We start from the raw sequence: 16091 nt of genomic DNA on the forward strand, positions 1-16091 counted from the left end.
ATAGTTTTGTCTTGAGTCGTTGAGAAAAGTTAATGGCGAAGAATATTTTGGGTGATGCAAGCATATGCGCCATTGCTCATTAGTGTGCACAGTACCTGGAGCATTGTGAAGCAGGAGAGCCTCCTCTTCTCCATCAGCACAATAGGTACGAGACACCGGGAGACACTCCTGACCCTGGAGTGTAGCGAGTGTAGCGGCTGTGGACTCCTTTGTTCTCCACGTGCGGTTCTGTAGACCCGTTCTGATGTGAAACTGTAGAATGGAGACCGAGCAACGATCTACATAATAAAGCATGTAAATTAGAAGTGAGAAATCTCTCAAAGTAAAATCACTTTAGTTCCTTTCATTCAGGGTGCTTATCAAACTATTGTAGTTCTACTACTATTGTATACATTTAGGTGACTTTACCAAGAAATTAATTATCCAGCTCCTCCCCCTGCGTCAGCAGTTTTTGTCAATTTAATGGTTTCCATAAAATACTGAAACTGTCTCTGACTAGGCAACTCAAATGAACAGAAATGACTTCAAGTAAATGTGGCTTGTGTTGGCCTTTGCTTGCTCGTTGGAAAATTCTGTTTCAAGGCCAGTCTGCTCTTGCAACTTTCTCATCTCTCGGACATTGGCTTTAAGCTCCATCACAGATGTTAACTGAATATCGAGGAAGAGCTAGATTGTCCAACAGAAGGCTGAAGCGTTACACTTATAGAGAGATGCACACACCCTTACTCAACCCCACATACTAATAGCTAGACAGCAGTTGCAGTTTTTGATTCTGTTTAAATGCTTTTATTTGAATGTTTTTAAAGGAAGACAGAAGTTAGACTTGGTTATCAAGATTCCAATTGTGGCTTTCATACTATGTGACCTGAGCAAGTTAATTAATACCCTGAGCCTTGAATTCTTCTAGAAAATAGGGTTAATAAGCCAATAATCTAGCCATCTATATTTTTCCAAAGCAAACGTCAAGACACATGATCTAACTGTTTATTGTTAATTTATTTACATAAAATTGTCAAGGTTTAAAATAGTCATATGTGGTAGTTTGACTAGCACATCACTTTAATGGAAAAATTGGAATTAACATTGTTATTAGGGATTATCATGGAAAACCCAAGATATAACCATCTATAGTCCTTACTAATTTTAAAATTTCATATCTTACACATTTTTATCTGTTGAAAAAATGTAGTTTTCATGGAAATCTCATTAAAGTGGATAGTTTGTTTTGGATGATTTCCCTTTAGTGTGTTTTTTTAATACAGTCTGTATCAAGAAGTTTATTTGCTTAGTATGTTGTAAAGTGATATAGAGAGGCAAACTTTATACACTCAACTCTTTTGAAAGATGAAGTGATGCTTTATCACTGTGCCACCCATTCATGTTTGTAAATATTAATGGTGGTAGTATTCCGTGGATACACAGGATGATAAAAATAGACAAGTAAGTACTTGATTTTTACTTTTCTGTATTCATTTGGTATTACTTGACTACATTTGGTTATTATCTAGAATTTTCTATTGTAACCATGTTTTCTTGAACTTCCCATCGTATTTATTTACTTATTTACTCACTCTAGGGTCATGATCAGAGCTCAACTCTTGCTCAGCATTCTATTGAACTGACTCTACCCAATCATCATCCATTTCATAGAGACTTGCTCCGATATGCCAAGCTGATGGAGTGGCTAAAGAGCACAGACTATGGAAAATATGAGGGGCTAACAAAGGTATGGATCTGATGTCGGTTACTCACCGGGTCTACAGCAGTCTTAGACTGTGTATTTAGTTCCTTAAGTTTGAAATACTCCAGTATGTTTTTTACAAAGCAAAAAATAATTGAATTTCTGAGTGCTCAATTATTGGATAAAAAGAACTAGGCATGCACATGATACACAGACATGAATATAGGAAAAATACACTTAAATAAATACATCTGTTTTTAATAAAGAACAAAGTATCTGTTTATTAAGCCAACATTCTACTGTGCCAGGCATCTGGAGTGTAACAAGCCAATCTCTAATTCTAAAGAGCTTTAAGAATGACTGGGAAGAGTTACATTAAACACCAGCAAAAACCTAAGTACCAAGCTGGAAATTATTTAACAATACATGGCAGTTTGGAGAAGGGAACCTGAAGTCCTGGAGCCATGGGAGAGACTTCATGGGAGATATTAGGCTTGAGTTTTAAATAGCGAACAAGGCTGCTGGTGGGTCCACTGCCCCTTACAGTGGACTTAATTAATCCATATTAGGATGAGATAAACCAGAAAGAAGAGGAAGGGCATCAGGGGTGTGGGAACAAGATGTACAGACAGAAGTGAACATATGCCCCATCACATGACAGCAGGCCCAGAGGAGAGAGTTCAGTCTCTAGAGCAGTGAGGACTTAGATGAACCACATGAGGCGTTGTACAAAGCAGCACCCCTCAAGCACAGGCAAAGACTAAGTGGAGGTGGCCATCTGTGGTGGCTCACCCCGTTAGTCCCAGCACCCAGGAGGCCGATGAGGGCAGGTTTCTCTGAGTGCCAGGCCAGCTAGGACTACACTGTGAGACATTTGTCTCAAATAAAATTAATAATGATAATAGGAACCTTCATATGAGATTCCTGACACCTACACCCTAAATAAAAGATGGGGAAACTTCTTATGGATCTAGTGTAATAATTCAGACGAAATGAAGTCTTGACTCAGGAAGCTGGTGGTGGTAACACGAAGTGAAAGAGTGCCTCCAAAGGCAGACACGCTAGGATGATCCGAACTCACCAGGACTGGTCATAAGGACAGTAACGCATACTGGTGGCCACCCTCTACAAGTCTGAATCATTGGTTCAGTGTCTTCCATATGTTCTGTGTTAACCCTGTTGAGTGTTGGAGGTTTGGCAGTGAAGGAAACAGGCAAGCACTTGCCGTGTCATAGTGCATATCTTGAGAAGAAAGATGAAAAGAGTTAACTATACATATGGAGGAAGTACTGTGGGTGCTCTGGAGAAAATTCAGGGGACACCAGTGTTTGAAGAGGGGTCCACTTTCAGATACAGTGGTGAGAGACCTAGTCATGAGGAGGTGATGTTGGAGCACTGATTAGAGATAAGTAAAGGGTGAGCAGTGAGCATTTCCTGTCACAGGACAGGCCTCTGAAGCAGAGCGTGCCCAGTGTTCTTGAGAATGCCAGGAGGCCACTGTGGTTGCAGCACTGTGAACTAGGGAATGGAGTCTGTGTGGGCTGGCAGGTGGGGAGATGTTAGACCATCGGAAGGGGCTGGTCTTACTGTGTGTAACATTGGACAGGGAAGAGCAGTGGGTGTTAAAGAATAGAATGATGCCGTCTGCCTTGGGCTTCATAACACCATCAGGAAGCTAGTATAGCAAAAGCCAGGAGTCTCTGGCATTTACGCATCACCCTTAGAAACTGGACAACAGTGTCCATTTAAAAAGACAGAGACAGAATTGTCACCACCTAACACAGACATATAAATAGGTGGTAATATATTCTGGATAGGCCCAGCTGAGAGAGCAGTTTCAATAATGTGAAACATTTAAATGGTTTTATTTTTAAGATTTTGTGAATTGAGAGCTGAAAAATGAAATATTCAAATAATGTATTAAGTTGTTTTAATAATTATATATATAATAGGGTGGTAAAAGATATCCTGGAGTTTAAATGAGACAGAGTTTTGACTTTGTGGAGTAAGAATACTGACATTTTTCATAAAAAAAGCAATTCCTAGCAGCTGCCGTAAATTTGTGCCTCAGGGGAGGCAGAGGGATAGGTAGAGATGCCAAGAGGTGGGTTGTGTTCCTAGCCACGTGTTGAGTCTAGCACATTCTTTAATGTCAGTCCACATATGTCTTCTCTTTGAATTACCTTCGCCCATTTGAAGTCAAATCTGTCTCCTTCTGTTTCTAAACTGAGGTGAGTTTTATTGTTACTGTTGGTTTGTTTTGTTTTGTTTTGTTGGGGGTTTTTGGTTGGTTGGTTAGTTGGTTTGGTTTGGTTTTTTGCTTGCTTTTTTTCCCTTCCCAGTTCTCTTCTCACATCTTCTTCCTAGTGATTTTCTTTCTGGTTTTGAATTAGTTCAGTTCCTTCCTATTTCACTTTCCTGGGGAGCTAGCAAACCCTGGGTTTTGAACCCCACCCTGCCCCACCCTGCCCTGCTCTCATCAGACCCTTCTTCTTCCTTTGGTTCTCTAGTACAGTTTTCAGGGTTTTGTATTTGGGGTTTTTGTTGTTATTGTTTTGTTTTTTGTTTGTTTTATAGCTAGTGTAGCTGGCTCGATTTTGCTGGAGAAAAGGCACATAATTAAATGGAGTTTGCTTAAGTTCCTTGTTTTCAACTCATCTGAATTTAAGTGCCATTTTGTTTATATATATGTAAATATTTTCACTCGGTGGTGACCATTTAAACTTGGCCTGTTCCTCAACCCTCTTTCTTTTTTGTTAAAGAAAAAAGAATGGTTTTTTCACACAGTATATTCTGGTCACCATTTCCCCTTCCCAAACTCCTCTTAGATCCTCCTACCTCCTCACCCATCCAACTCCACACCCTTCCTTTCTCTCTTTAGAAAACAAACAGGAAAAACAAAACAAAACCCCAGAACTTTAAAGAAAGGAAAAACAAAAGAAACGCACACACACACACAAACTTATAAAAGCACAAAATTGGAAACCATAATACACAAGCAAAACACACACAAAAAAAAAACCCTCAGACAAAGCAATATAAGACAAAAAAGGGCTACACAAATGCCATTGAGTTTATTTTACATTAGCCATCTACCCCTGGGTCCGGAGCCCACCTTAGTGTGGTTAATATACCCAGTGAGACTCAACTGGAGAAAACTAATTTTTCCTTTGCAAGCAGATGTCAGTTTGGAGATAGTTTCTGGGTTAGGGTTGGGAGCTCATGTCCACTTCCCCCTTTTAGCTCTGGAACCCCATCTGGCTTGGACCTGTGTGGACCCTGTGCATGCTGCCACAGTCTTTGTGAGTTTATTTGTGTGGTAGTCCTGTTGTCTATAGAAGGCCCTGTTTCGTTGGAGTCATCCATCATCTCTGGATCTTACAATTTTACAATCTTTCTTCCTCCTCTACTGCACAGCTTCCTGATCCCCGAGGGAAGTGATTTGATGAAGACATCCCATTTAGGATGAGTGTTCTCATTTCATTCTCTGTATGTTACTAAGTGTGGGTCTCTGTGTTAGTTCTTTTCTACTACAAGAAGAAACTTCTCCAAGGCAGAATGTCATTAGAAGTCTTAATTGCTGCATTCTTTCGGCAGAACAATAGTATTTAGTTTCCCCCTAAGCCCATGGCCCATCTAGGTCTCAGATTCTTGGCCACCCAAGCAGTGTCCAGCATGGGTTCCATCTCTTGGAGTGGGCCTTAATCCAGGCAGAGTTGTTGGTTACTCCCACAACCTTTGTGCCATTATTGTGCCAGGATATCATGCAGGCAGGTCAACATTGTAGATTGCAGGGGTTGTAGCTGAGTTAGTGTTTATCTTTCTCCTCTGGTAGTGTGCAGAGCATCTTCCAGTACCTTCCAGTACACCCACACTAGTCAGTAGGTGTGAGGGCTCTAGTTAGGCACCAGCTGTACTTAACCATGTTCAATGAGATATGTAAGTATTGTCTTCAGCAATAGGGCCTTACCATCATAAACTGAGATTTTTCAAAAGGGAAGATACATCTGGTACAATGTATTTTCAAACCATAATTAAAATGCCTTTCAGGGCTGGTGGGACAGTGCAGCTAGTAAAGGTGCCTGCTGCCCATCTCAGCACCCCGCCTTCACTTCCCTGGACCCAGCTGGAAGGAGAAAACCAGCTCCTCTCACTGGTTCCCCAGCTCTCTCTGACTCCACCCGCTCTCCCACTCTCAGCCTCTACCCCACGCCCCATACAAACACACAAACACTGTGAGTGCACAAAATTGTTTAAATGCTTTCCAAAAGAAATGTCTATCCTCTTAAGAGTCTATGTACATCTGATCTAGCTTGCTAGTATAGGTATGATTATTTTTGCTCCTCAGAATGAGTCTTTTGAGTGTTATGCAATTCTTCTGTTATGTTATTCTGTTTTATTTCATACAACAGAATTCTGATTTGGAGATATGTTAAGTAAAAATATTTATAGTACTCAAATTCTTTCCTTTTGAGGTTTTTGGAGAGTAATATTTTAAATAATTAAATACCTCTTAGGAGTTTCATGCCAACAAGTGCTTTGGCCCCTAGTGACTGTTCAAATAAATAAGCTTTTTGCCTAATTGTGTTCTCAGAGTATTATCATCTTGTCTTTACATATTATGCAGTATTCATACATGTAATTTAAAGTGAAGAAATAAGATGCACGCCATCCTAGTGGTGATTTATGGCTCATTCTGTGCTCAGAGGGTATTCTTTTTCCTACAAGAGGGTAGTTTTGAATGATACTACTAATGAGCTTTTTCAATGAAATTGACTTTTGGTTTGAGTGCATACGTGCACACACACACACACACACACACACACACACACACACACACACCTCTTATATGGCCAATTTAGTTGCTGAAATAGTGTGAAAAATCAGGAATTGTGTTTAAAAAGGAAGAAAAAATGACATAAAAACAGCAACAAAAGAACCCAAATAAATAGACAAGCAAACCCATGTTTCCTTTAGCACTTCGTGGGTGTACACAGTTCACACTTGGTAGTGTGAATAGGAGAAGCCTATTCCAAATTCATGAGGGAATGTATTCCTCGCCATCACTCCCAGCTGTGCTCAGGCTGACTCTAGACCTTACTTTTTTTTTTTTCTTCTGGAGCTGAGGACCGAACCCACGGCAAACGCTCTACCCCTTTACTTTTTGTTTGTGTACTTAGAGCCTAGGGAAGACAGAGGGGCTTTGGGCATGTCACCTGTCCTCTTAGATGCTCTCTCTGCCAGGACTCCTGCATCCGTGTTTCTGGGTTGTGCATATAGGAAGTGCTTCACTTGTGATTAGAAACATCTGAGCTTTCCTCTGCAGTAACAGTCTGAGACTGACAGTCTTGAAGAGTCCTCAGACATATCTCCATCTTAGCTCCAATGCCCAGTTCAGCAGCACGTATACTGAAATTGGAACAACACGGACTAGCAAGACCTCGTACATGCATCAGTGCATATTGATGAAGCATTCCATAGTTTCACTGTGGAGAACCCTCCCATACTCGTGGATAGGCAGAATCCACACCATGAGTATCAGTGTGTCATCAGTCTTAGTTTCACATTGGAGGAATATGCCTGGTTGTGAGAAAGAAAGAAAGAAGGAAGGAAGGAAGGAAGGAAGGAAGGAAGGAAGGAAGGAAGGAAGGAAGGAAGGAAGGAAACTATAAGAGATCTCTGGAAGACAACTTAAAGCCAGCACAAAGCAAAATTGAAAAGGCTGCCTGGGACCACAGTATTTAAACACAAAATAAATTTCAAGTCAGATGTTAAAAGGAATTAATTTTGTGGTGTATTTTAATTTGTATGTGCTTTTGAATTAGTATAAGGATCATAGGAAATAACTGCTCAGTGACTCTTACAGATATAGTCTATACATTGGAAAGGGGCAGACTCTAAAGTATGTTTGATCCAACTGTTGTTATAGAGCCTGCTCTATATAAAATGATTGATTAATTTGAGATAAAGAATCTTGAAGCTAAAATTCTGTCCTAAGTTTAAAAGAATAACTGAGAATGATTATTCTACTGTGGATTTCTTTAAATTTAGCTAAACTCTCTAATGCCATTTAACTTAGGACCTAGAAAAACACATGGTCTCTACTATTGAAGAGTCCTTACAGGTACATAAGAGTATTTCATGTAAGCATAGACAGGTGCCATTTAAAAAAAAAAGTCTTTATGCTAAATAATAGATGTTTTCATTTAAGGCTCAATCAAATCTGTTTTTGGAAAAATTATTTTGAAAATTGTGTTGTATATATACTAATGAAAGTCTAACCTTTGGGATTACACCCAAGGCTGACAAGGGTCCGTGAAATCAGATCTCCATTGCCACTGGCACTGTTGGAAATATGGCAGTGTGGAGGGAGCAGTCTAAAGATTCCCAGAGGCCTTCAAAGTTAAGTGGCATCAGCCTCATGAGGAGTCCCATACACTTCAACTCTATAATCCACCCCTAGGAAATTCCCAAAGAGCCAGAATTCTCACTGCGACATTGTCCTAACAACACTGAAGCCAGTGTCCTTTGTTAGGGAATCTGATGACTGGATTATGGTGCACCCACACACTAGAGCACTGTACTGCCATTCCAGTACAGCAGGAGAAACCCAGCTGCTCTGGCTCACATATCCTAGCTAGTGTGGTTCCAACCACAGTTAAAATGGACCGAAGTAACACGTAAACATGGAACACAGTTAAAAATGGACCGAAGTAATGTGTAAACATGGACACAGTTAAAAATGGACCAAAGTAACGCATAAACATGGAACACAGTTAAAAATGGACCGAAGTAATGTGTAAACATGGACACAGTTAAAAATGGACCAAAGTAACGCGTAAACATGGAACACAGTTAAAAATGGACCAAAGTAATGCGTAAACATGGAACACAGTTAAAAATGGACTGAAGTAACGCGTAAACATGGAAATATAAGTTTGATTGTTTCACTTGACGTTTCCATAAATTATAACAATATGCTACCTGTTCATTCTGCTTTGTTTCTTCTTCAATGAGAAAACAGCCTAACTTTTTTATATTCACTGAAATACACTAAGGTTTTACAAGCATGAAGGATTTAAGGGAAAGATTAAGGAGAAAATTGTTAGTTTACTAATAATTGCATATTCTATTTATTTTAAGAATTACATGGATTATTTATCCCGACTTTATGAAAGAGAAATCAAAGATTTCTTTGAAGTTGCAAAGATCAAGATGACTGGCACCACTAAAGAAAGCAAGAAGTTTGGTAAGCCTAGCCGTGGGCTCAGTGTCTCCCTTTGAAGTAATCTTACTGAATAGTAACTCCCGAGGCTTTTAAACAAGGTGAAAGAAAACGCGATAGAATTAAAGAAAGAAGAGGTCTAGCTAATATATTTGATTTACAGTGTTTCAGAGAAAGTGTATTTCAAAGAAAGGTCTATCTGTCGGTATGTTTTTACAAGCTAAGATTATGTGGTGCATCCGTCCACAGCAGTTGGGCATCCCTGCTGAGATTAGAGGTCACTATGCTAGGGAAGCAGAGGTGGGAAACTGAAGTGCAGCCGGTAGAGAAGGGATCAGGCAGGGCACTACTGCTGAGTGTGGTTTCTGATCCCCAAAGACGTTTGCAGGTGGGGGCAAGTCATTGCTCTCCACAGAGAAAGAACTAAAAGCCATTCCTGGCTTCTTACTTCTCACTGGCTGCTTTGAATTTAGAAGTGTTTATTTTCTCTTGCCAATGGTATATAGAAATGTCACCAGAATCTCCCTTGTGATTGTATCTTGTTTTTCTAAAGCAATTTATTTGGAGCATATTGCTTTTTATTTCCTAATACTTAAAGGAAATTTCACTCTTTGAAAGACTAGCCAGTGAAAGTATCAAGCTAAGAAAGGATGTGCTGAGGCCACGTTCTGCTCTTGCATGTACCCATCTCTGGAGTTCTCTTTGGATGGAGTTCTGTGCCTATTCAAGTCCAAACCTGGCCTTAAAGGGCTACATTGTGCACTCCTCGGTGTCTGTGGAGTCCCTTTAGAATGCTGAGTTTAGCATTGACTGTTGAAAGGAGCCTGTGCCCTAAGCAATGGCAGGAAGCGGATAGCAGTGTTGAGTATTGCTGGCCCTGCTCCCGTCTGCTCTTCTGGGCAGAGAAGACTGCCTTAGATGTCACATTGATTACTGTGGTCCAGAATTTGAAGTGCTTTGAATTGTCTGTTAATATGCTACACTTCGTAAAACACTGTCTTGGGACAGTAGGCTTTTGAAAACAGAAATGCTAACTCATCCTAAAGGCTAATTGTTCTTAAACAGCAGTGTGTTTATATCCTTGTTGATGTTTCACTGTGGATATGTTATGCCTTTTTTGGGCAAAGAGCATATTATTAATGCAGCTACATGTTTAATGTTTTCATTAAGTATATTCGTCATCACTTGTTAGTGTGCCATTTTATGCTGAGAAATCTCTTTTTTCGGTATATGAATACAAGTTGGATATACATTAAGATAAATGACATAAAAATACAACTTAAATAAAATACAATAGTATCTTTATATTATCATCACATTATCCTAAAGCTTAAGCCTTTTCTTTTCCTACTCTAAGTTCTTAAATTATCTTTAATTTACATAATAGAAGTTTAGAATGCATTTTTATAATTTTAAAACAGTGTCATAACAAAAAGATAAATCTATTAAATACTGATGGATAGAGTAATTTGTGATAATACATCACAGAAAATTATATTATCAGTTATTTTGTTATCAAATACAAGAGAAAAACTAAATTCAGAGAATAACAGCAGTTTGTTGATCTCTCTACATTTCACTTGTTAACATTTTGAAAGAAAAATTCAAGTTAAAAACACATGACTTAAGAAATTCTGAATCGAGTAGGTTGGAAATTTTTCCCAACAGATTTTTTTCAACGATCCAGATTATGTTTAAATGAATTTTAAGAGTAACTATAATTAAAGTTAAAACCTATGGATTTGGAAAGCTGGCTTTTCAGTGACTCCAAGTTGATGATTTTAAATATAAGTTCTGCTTTGTACTCGCTCTGGCAATCCTTTCTCAAGATGCAGATAAGAGTTCCCCTTACAAAAGGAAGAACGTGACATAATGGGCATCATCAGAATGGCTGCCTCTTCCTTTTTGAAAACTTCATTTTATCTTTACCATCACTTATTTCAAGAAATTCAAAATAGATTAAAGATGCCAAGAGGGTATCTGTTCTTCGCGATAAGATCTCTATATAAATTATTCCCTATTGATGAATAATTTATCTCAATATCCTCAAGGGAGTAGGATTTTCCTCCTAGGATTGATACTTTGATGGATTCTTCCATTCCTCTTCTCCAAACGTACTTAATGAGATAGAGGCAAAGGAAACTGAGTGATTATTCTTACAATTGTTATTTTTACTGGGTTTTCCTTCCCTACTATAAAGACAGACATGTCACTGGGCGACAGGGTAGTGCTTATAATGGGGCTTTAGCTGTTGGGTTTGACATATAATATATAAAATATATATGTCTTAACTATATATAAAATATATACATATATCTTAACTATTAAAAATGAGTTATTTATAAAATATGCATAAGATTTTAGTCCCTTGTATATATAATTACATGATTATAATGCCCCTGTTTAATATTATAAAATCTTTACAATGGTATCTAAAGTCATCTTATCATTGTTTCTCAATTAAACTAAGTAAGAGTTTTGATTCCAAGGGTAGTTGAATACAAGGCTGGATTCCAGGTTTGGCGGAAGAGTAATTAAAGAAATATTTATAAATGTCCACTGTACAAGTAAACACTGGAAGTACGGCAGTGAACGAAGGTCCTTATCCACTACTCTTAGTGTGTTTACCATCTACTGGAGATAACTTAAAGAGACTGCTGAGAAAGAATCTAGAGTGTTTTCAGTTCCAAATTATAACTAATAGGCAGTACTGGTGACTAGTCACAACTGTCTGCTTTTAAAAACCTTTGCACTAGACCTTGCTCTGCGAAGGTGAGCCTGCAGGACAGCTTAGGCCTGGGCAGTAGTGCTCACATTAGTGAACAGTTAGCTGCACTGGGCTGTTCACCACTTTAATATCTGCCCTTCTTGTTCCACACCCTTGAGCTTCAGGTGGCCGAAGCTGGCATCCCCGCAGCAGCACAGGCATGACCAGTTTCGAGCTCTCCTGGGCCTTTGCCTCCAGTGTGCCTGGCCATGCCAGCTGACACATGTTCTCTGGTTTTAAGCTGTGTTTAGATTATAGTTATCTTTAGTCCATTATATGGTTTTGTTCTTGCCTTTCATCTGAAGGTCTGAGTTTGACTTCAGAGTGTTTGACAGCATAGGCTCTAACGTTGATCCACAGATACTGTGTAGAGCAGAGTTGGAGAATATAAGAAATGCCAAGTGACCGTGCTAGAGTTCAGACTTCCCCAGCCAGTCTGTCCCTTACAATTACTCTTCCACACGCAGCTCCTGACCACTATTTTTCCACCTTTCAGTCTTGAATTAATAGGCTAGTGACCAGGGAATTCCATGTGATACTTGATTTTAATTTTAAAGCTATCTTAAAAGCCCCACTTGCATAATCTTTCACAAATCAAGGAGAAGATTGTTGTGGTGGGGATCCCTTTCAGGGGCTTTCAGGAGATGTAAGGTTGTTAATGTCTAAAGCAACCCCTTCATTCTTGGCTGGTTAAGTTACTAGAGCTTCCTTGTCTCAGGAGACAAAGCCTTGTGACTTCATTCTTTTCAACCTAAGTGCACCAACGTCCTAAGCTAAAACAACAATCCCTACATTGAAAGGTTGGGGAGAGGGTTTCAACACGGACATTTTCCCTGAATATGGAAGTAGAAGCCCCACATTAAAGGGTTAGTCAGATTCTCTCACTTACTCAACAGTCGTCGCTGAGCAACTACACGTGTGTTGGCACCTCTCATTAGTCAGTGCTCACAGTTCTTTGCATGTGTCTTTTAAACTAGAGCTTTAACTGCCTCTTGTGCATGGTTTGTGCAGATTGCAGTTTATTAACTTGTCTTTGTCTTTGATGCTTGCAACCTAATCCATCACAGCTACACTGCCTCGAAAAGAAAGTGCTGTCAAACAGGAAGCAGAGAGTGAGTATGCTTACTGTGCTAGTGGGCACCCTCAGTGCATGTCTGTTAATGTCTAGATGTTAGTTACTTGTCTTGAGAATCATTAATAACAGATGTGTTGATTGCACCGAGTCGCCAGGTATTGGAAAAAGAAACCCAGCATGGTGGTTGTATGTACATCCAAGAAATAAGTGACGTGGTTACAGTTACACAGCACGGGGTGAAAGCTTTGTTGTCAGAAGTTAATGGGAAGCCTTAACATTGCACTTCTGTTATAGTCTGTGTTTAGAAGAGCTACAACTATTACTAGAGGGGCACTGGAGAGATGGCTCAGCAGTTAAGAGCACGTACTGCTCTTTGAGAGGACCCGAGTGCAGTTCCCAGCACCCAGCTCAGGTGGCTCATAAACACCTGTAGCTCCAGCTCCAGAGGACTCCAGTACCTCTGGATTTGCTGACACCCACACTCACGTGCACATACCCATATGCACGCATGTGCGTACGCACACACATGTTCACACATGCACGCACAATTTAAAATAATAAAAATAAATCCTTGAAGAAAGTCTTAGAGGTCTGGTAATGGTTTGTATAGTGATGCCAAAACTTGAATTGTCTCTATCATAACTTAATTTTTCCTTTCTGCCTATTAGTAAGTAGTGCAACTTACCAAAGCAGTATTCAAGAAGAGTGGTTTTTTAAGTGTTTTATTGTTTCTACTCTGAATCTGAACCTTATATTTTCTAAGAATGAACTGTTAATATCTAGTGTGGGGGAGCTGTTGCTCATTTTCCCATGGCCATGATGAATTTCTAAATTCTACCTAAGCACTCCTGTCTCTTACTTGTATGGCTAGTGACGTCACTTTTCAGTTATAGTTTAAAGATAACCAGGTGCTTAAGGTGTTTTTGTTCATGTATCTGTCATTAGCCAAGTCACCTACTCAGAAAAGCAGGGTCTCCAAGGTCAGGAACATGCTAAGTTTAATCATAAGTGATTGACTTTTATGGGGAAAATTGTCAGGAATTGATAGTTTCATGTGGTTCAACTTAACAGATTGGTGTTTAAAGTAGAGATGATTAATACTTGATTATAGGTTTTCTTTAGAAATATTCCAGAGTTCTGTGAGCTGTAGTGTTAGCACAGTACTCATGACCCTCATCTGTGTTCTTGCCCCATCTGCTTTAGCTTAGAGACAGTACCAGACAGCTTGTCCTTTAGCATGGGATGGGTCAGGGCATCCTTTCCATCCTAGTCCATAGATACATGTAGTTTTCCTTCACCTTACAACATTCTGTGCAGTAGGACCCAGCGTCAGTGAATGTCAAGGATTCTGCAAATCATGTAGTAGACTCTAAGTCCTGGAAGACCTAGACTCTTAACAGGTAGCCCTGAGGTAGATTGTAGGTCTTTTATTCCTGAGACACAGCTTTCAAAGCTCTGGTATTTCTTAGGTCTCCATGGAAGCTCTGGGAAACTCACTGGATCAACTTCTAGTCTGAATAAACTGAGCGTTCAGAGCTCGGGCAATCGCCGGTCCCAGTCATCCTCCCTGCTGGACATGGGGAACATGTCTGCCTCTGACCTTGATGTGGCCGACAGAACCAAGTTTGATAAGGTAAAGTAACAGGAGATTCTTAGCGCTGGCACTGTGATTGCCTCAAGTGTTTTCAGAGATGCAGGCTCTTGGGACACCTTTTAAGTCATCATCATGCCCTTCCAATTCTGATTTGAATCTGAAAAAGGAAAAATCCCCATCAAAAAGGGCAACTGAAATATGATTTATCAATTAAGTAACATAAGAGCTGCGTTAAGATTTACTTGTTACAAACATGGAGTGCAAATCACACCGAAGTTATGTGAGGGATGACGGAATCAAGAGGGAGTAACAGCGTCACTGCAGCTCTGACGCCTTGAGTAAGCTCCAGAGTGTGTCTTCCCCTCCATATTTGAAGTGAGGAACTGTGGGTTTTCTTTTCCGTCTGTTCACCTTGGTATTTTATTACCCTATCAGTCTTGGGAGAGCTTGTCTTTGGCATTTTGGAGGGTTCTAGACTTAGGAAATTATTCATACTGGGGTATGTGTCCTTGCTGAAGAGTGAACTCAACGCGGCGTCTGTTTAAGCGTTCCATGCGGTTCTTTAATCCTTGGCTCATTGGTTTCCTTCAGATCTTTGAACAGGTACTGAGTGAACTGGAGCCACTGTGTCTGGCAGAACAGGACTTCATAAGTAAATTTTTCAAACTACAGCAACATCAAAACATGTCTGCATCAATGGTATGGCTTCCATTTGTTTGGACAGTATTTTTAGTCTGTAACATAACTTAACCTAGTTACTATTATTACGTCTTCACAATTTCACTATCCAAACAGAAAAGGAAAGATTTGCAATAAATCAATCTTAAGTATTCTTGTTACGCACAGAATACTGGAAATAGGAAGTAGTTGGGAGTTTGGATTTCTAGTATTCCAGAATATCTTAAGCCAACATCCTCTAACTTTAACAAGAGAGGAAATGTCTGCATTTGTTTTGGAGAACATCATTCAAAAAGCAATTTTTTGTTGTTGTTGTTGTTTTTGTGAGACAGGGTTTCTCTATGTAGCTCTGTAGCCCAGGCTGGCCTCGAACTCACAGAGATCATCCTGCCTCTGCCTCCCAAGTGCTGGCATGTGCTACCACCACCCAGCTCAAAAAAATAACCATTTTAAGCAGGATGTGATAACTTGTGTCTAAAATTCAAGCACTTGAAAAACTAGGTGGAAGAATTGCATGAGTTCCAGGCCAGCCTGGGATACAGAATATAAGATCTAAAAAACCAGAAACCCTACCAATTTTAATAATTTAGTGTTCCCAAATTAAAATACAGCCTCAGAGATGATGCTATACAGAGGGAAGGTGGGGGCATCAGCCTGGAGTCCGGTTTTGTCTTGTGGCCTTACAGGTAAACAGCTAGACACTGTAGCTGGTGCCCTAATCCTCAGTCACCTCTTCCATAATGTGAATATAGCAGTTCCTCCTCCTGCCATCAGGGCATGAGAGTAAGAGGATGAATGAGAGAATTTCTAGAATATTTTGAAGAACTCAAAACCATAATTCAGATGGGAGTCATCTCAAAGAGTTGTGCCTCAGGCAGCCAACATATACAAAGCTGTCATAAGATGAGTGAGAAATTCATTACTGTTGGGAGTCTGTTGTCCTCAGAGTAGGAGTGTTGGGAAATTTGCTTGCTTGACTTCAGAAAGAGTTTATGACAGCATTTATATATATTTATATCTATATTTGATTTGTATACATGTTTCATCTGCGTGTATGTCTATGTCCCATGT

The 16091-nt window shown here is 39.7% G+C and overlaps 1 protein-coding gene across 7 annotated transcripts in view; it reads left to right on the forward strand.

The window, feature by feature from the left end:
* Nucleotides 1-16091, forward strand: part of Exoc1 (exocyst complex component 1) — a 46604-nt gene that overhangs the window by 21445 nt on the left and 9068 nt on the right. For 4 of the 7 annotated variants that reach the window (XM_052735209.1, XM_052735210.1, XM_052735213.1 and 1 more), the window contains 5 exons: nucleotides 1577-1726; nucleotides 8825-8930; nucleotides 12741-12785; nucleotides 14218-14381; nucleotides 14934-15041. In XM_052735209.1, the coding sequence (XP_052591169.1) occupies nucleotides 1577-1726; nucleotides 8825-8930; nucleotides 12741-12785; nucleotides 14218-14381; nucleotides 14934-15041 (573 nt within the window). The remainder of the gene's footprint in view (nucleotides 1-1576; nucleotides 1727-8824; nucleotides 8931-12740; nucleotides 12786-14217; nucleotides 14382-14933; nucleotides 15042-16091) is intronic. The other 3 variants (XM_052735211.1, XM_052735214.1, XM_052735216.1) reach the window with 1 other exon arrangement.

The sequence above is a fragment of the Peromyscus californicus genome, unplaced genomic scaffold, assembly GCF_007827085.1.
Source record: "Peromyscus californicus insignis strain IS unplaced genomic scaffold, ASM782708v3 Scaffold_13__1_contigs__length_99412109, whole genome shotgun sequence".
NCBI classification, from domain to species: Eukaryota; Metazoa; Chordata; class Mammalia; order Rodentia; family Cricetidae; genus Peromyscus; species Peromyscus californicus.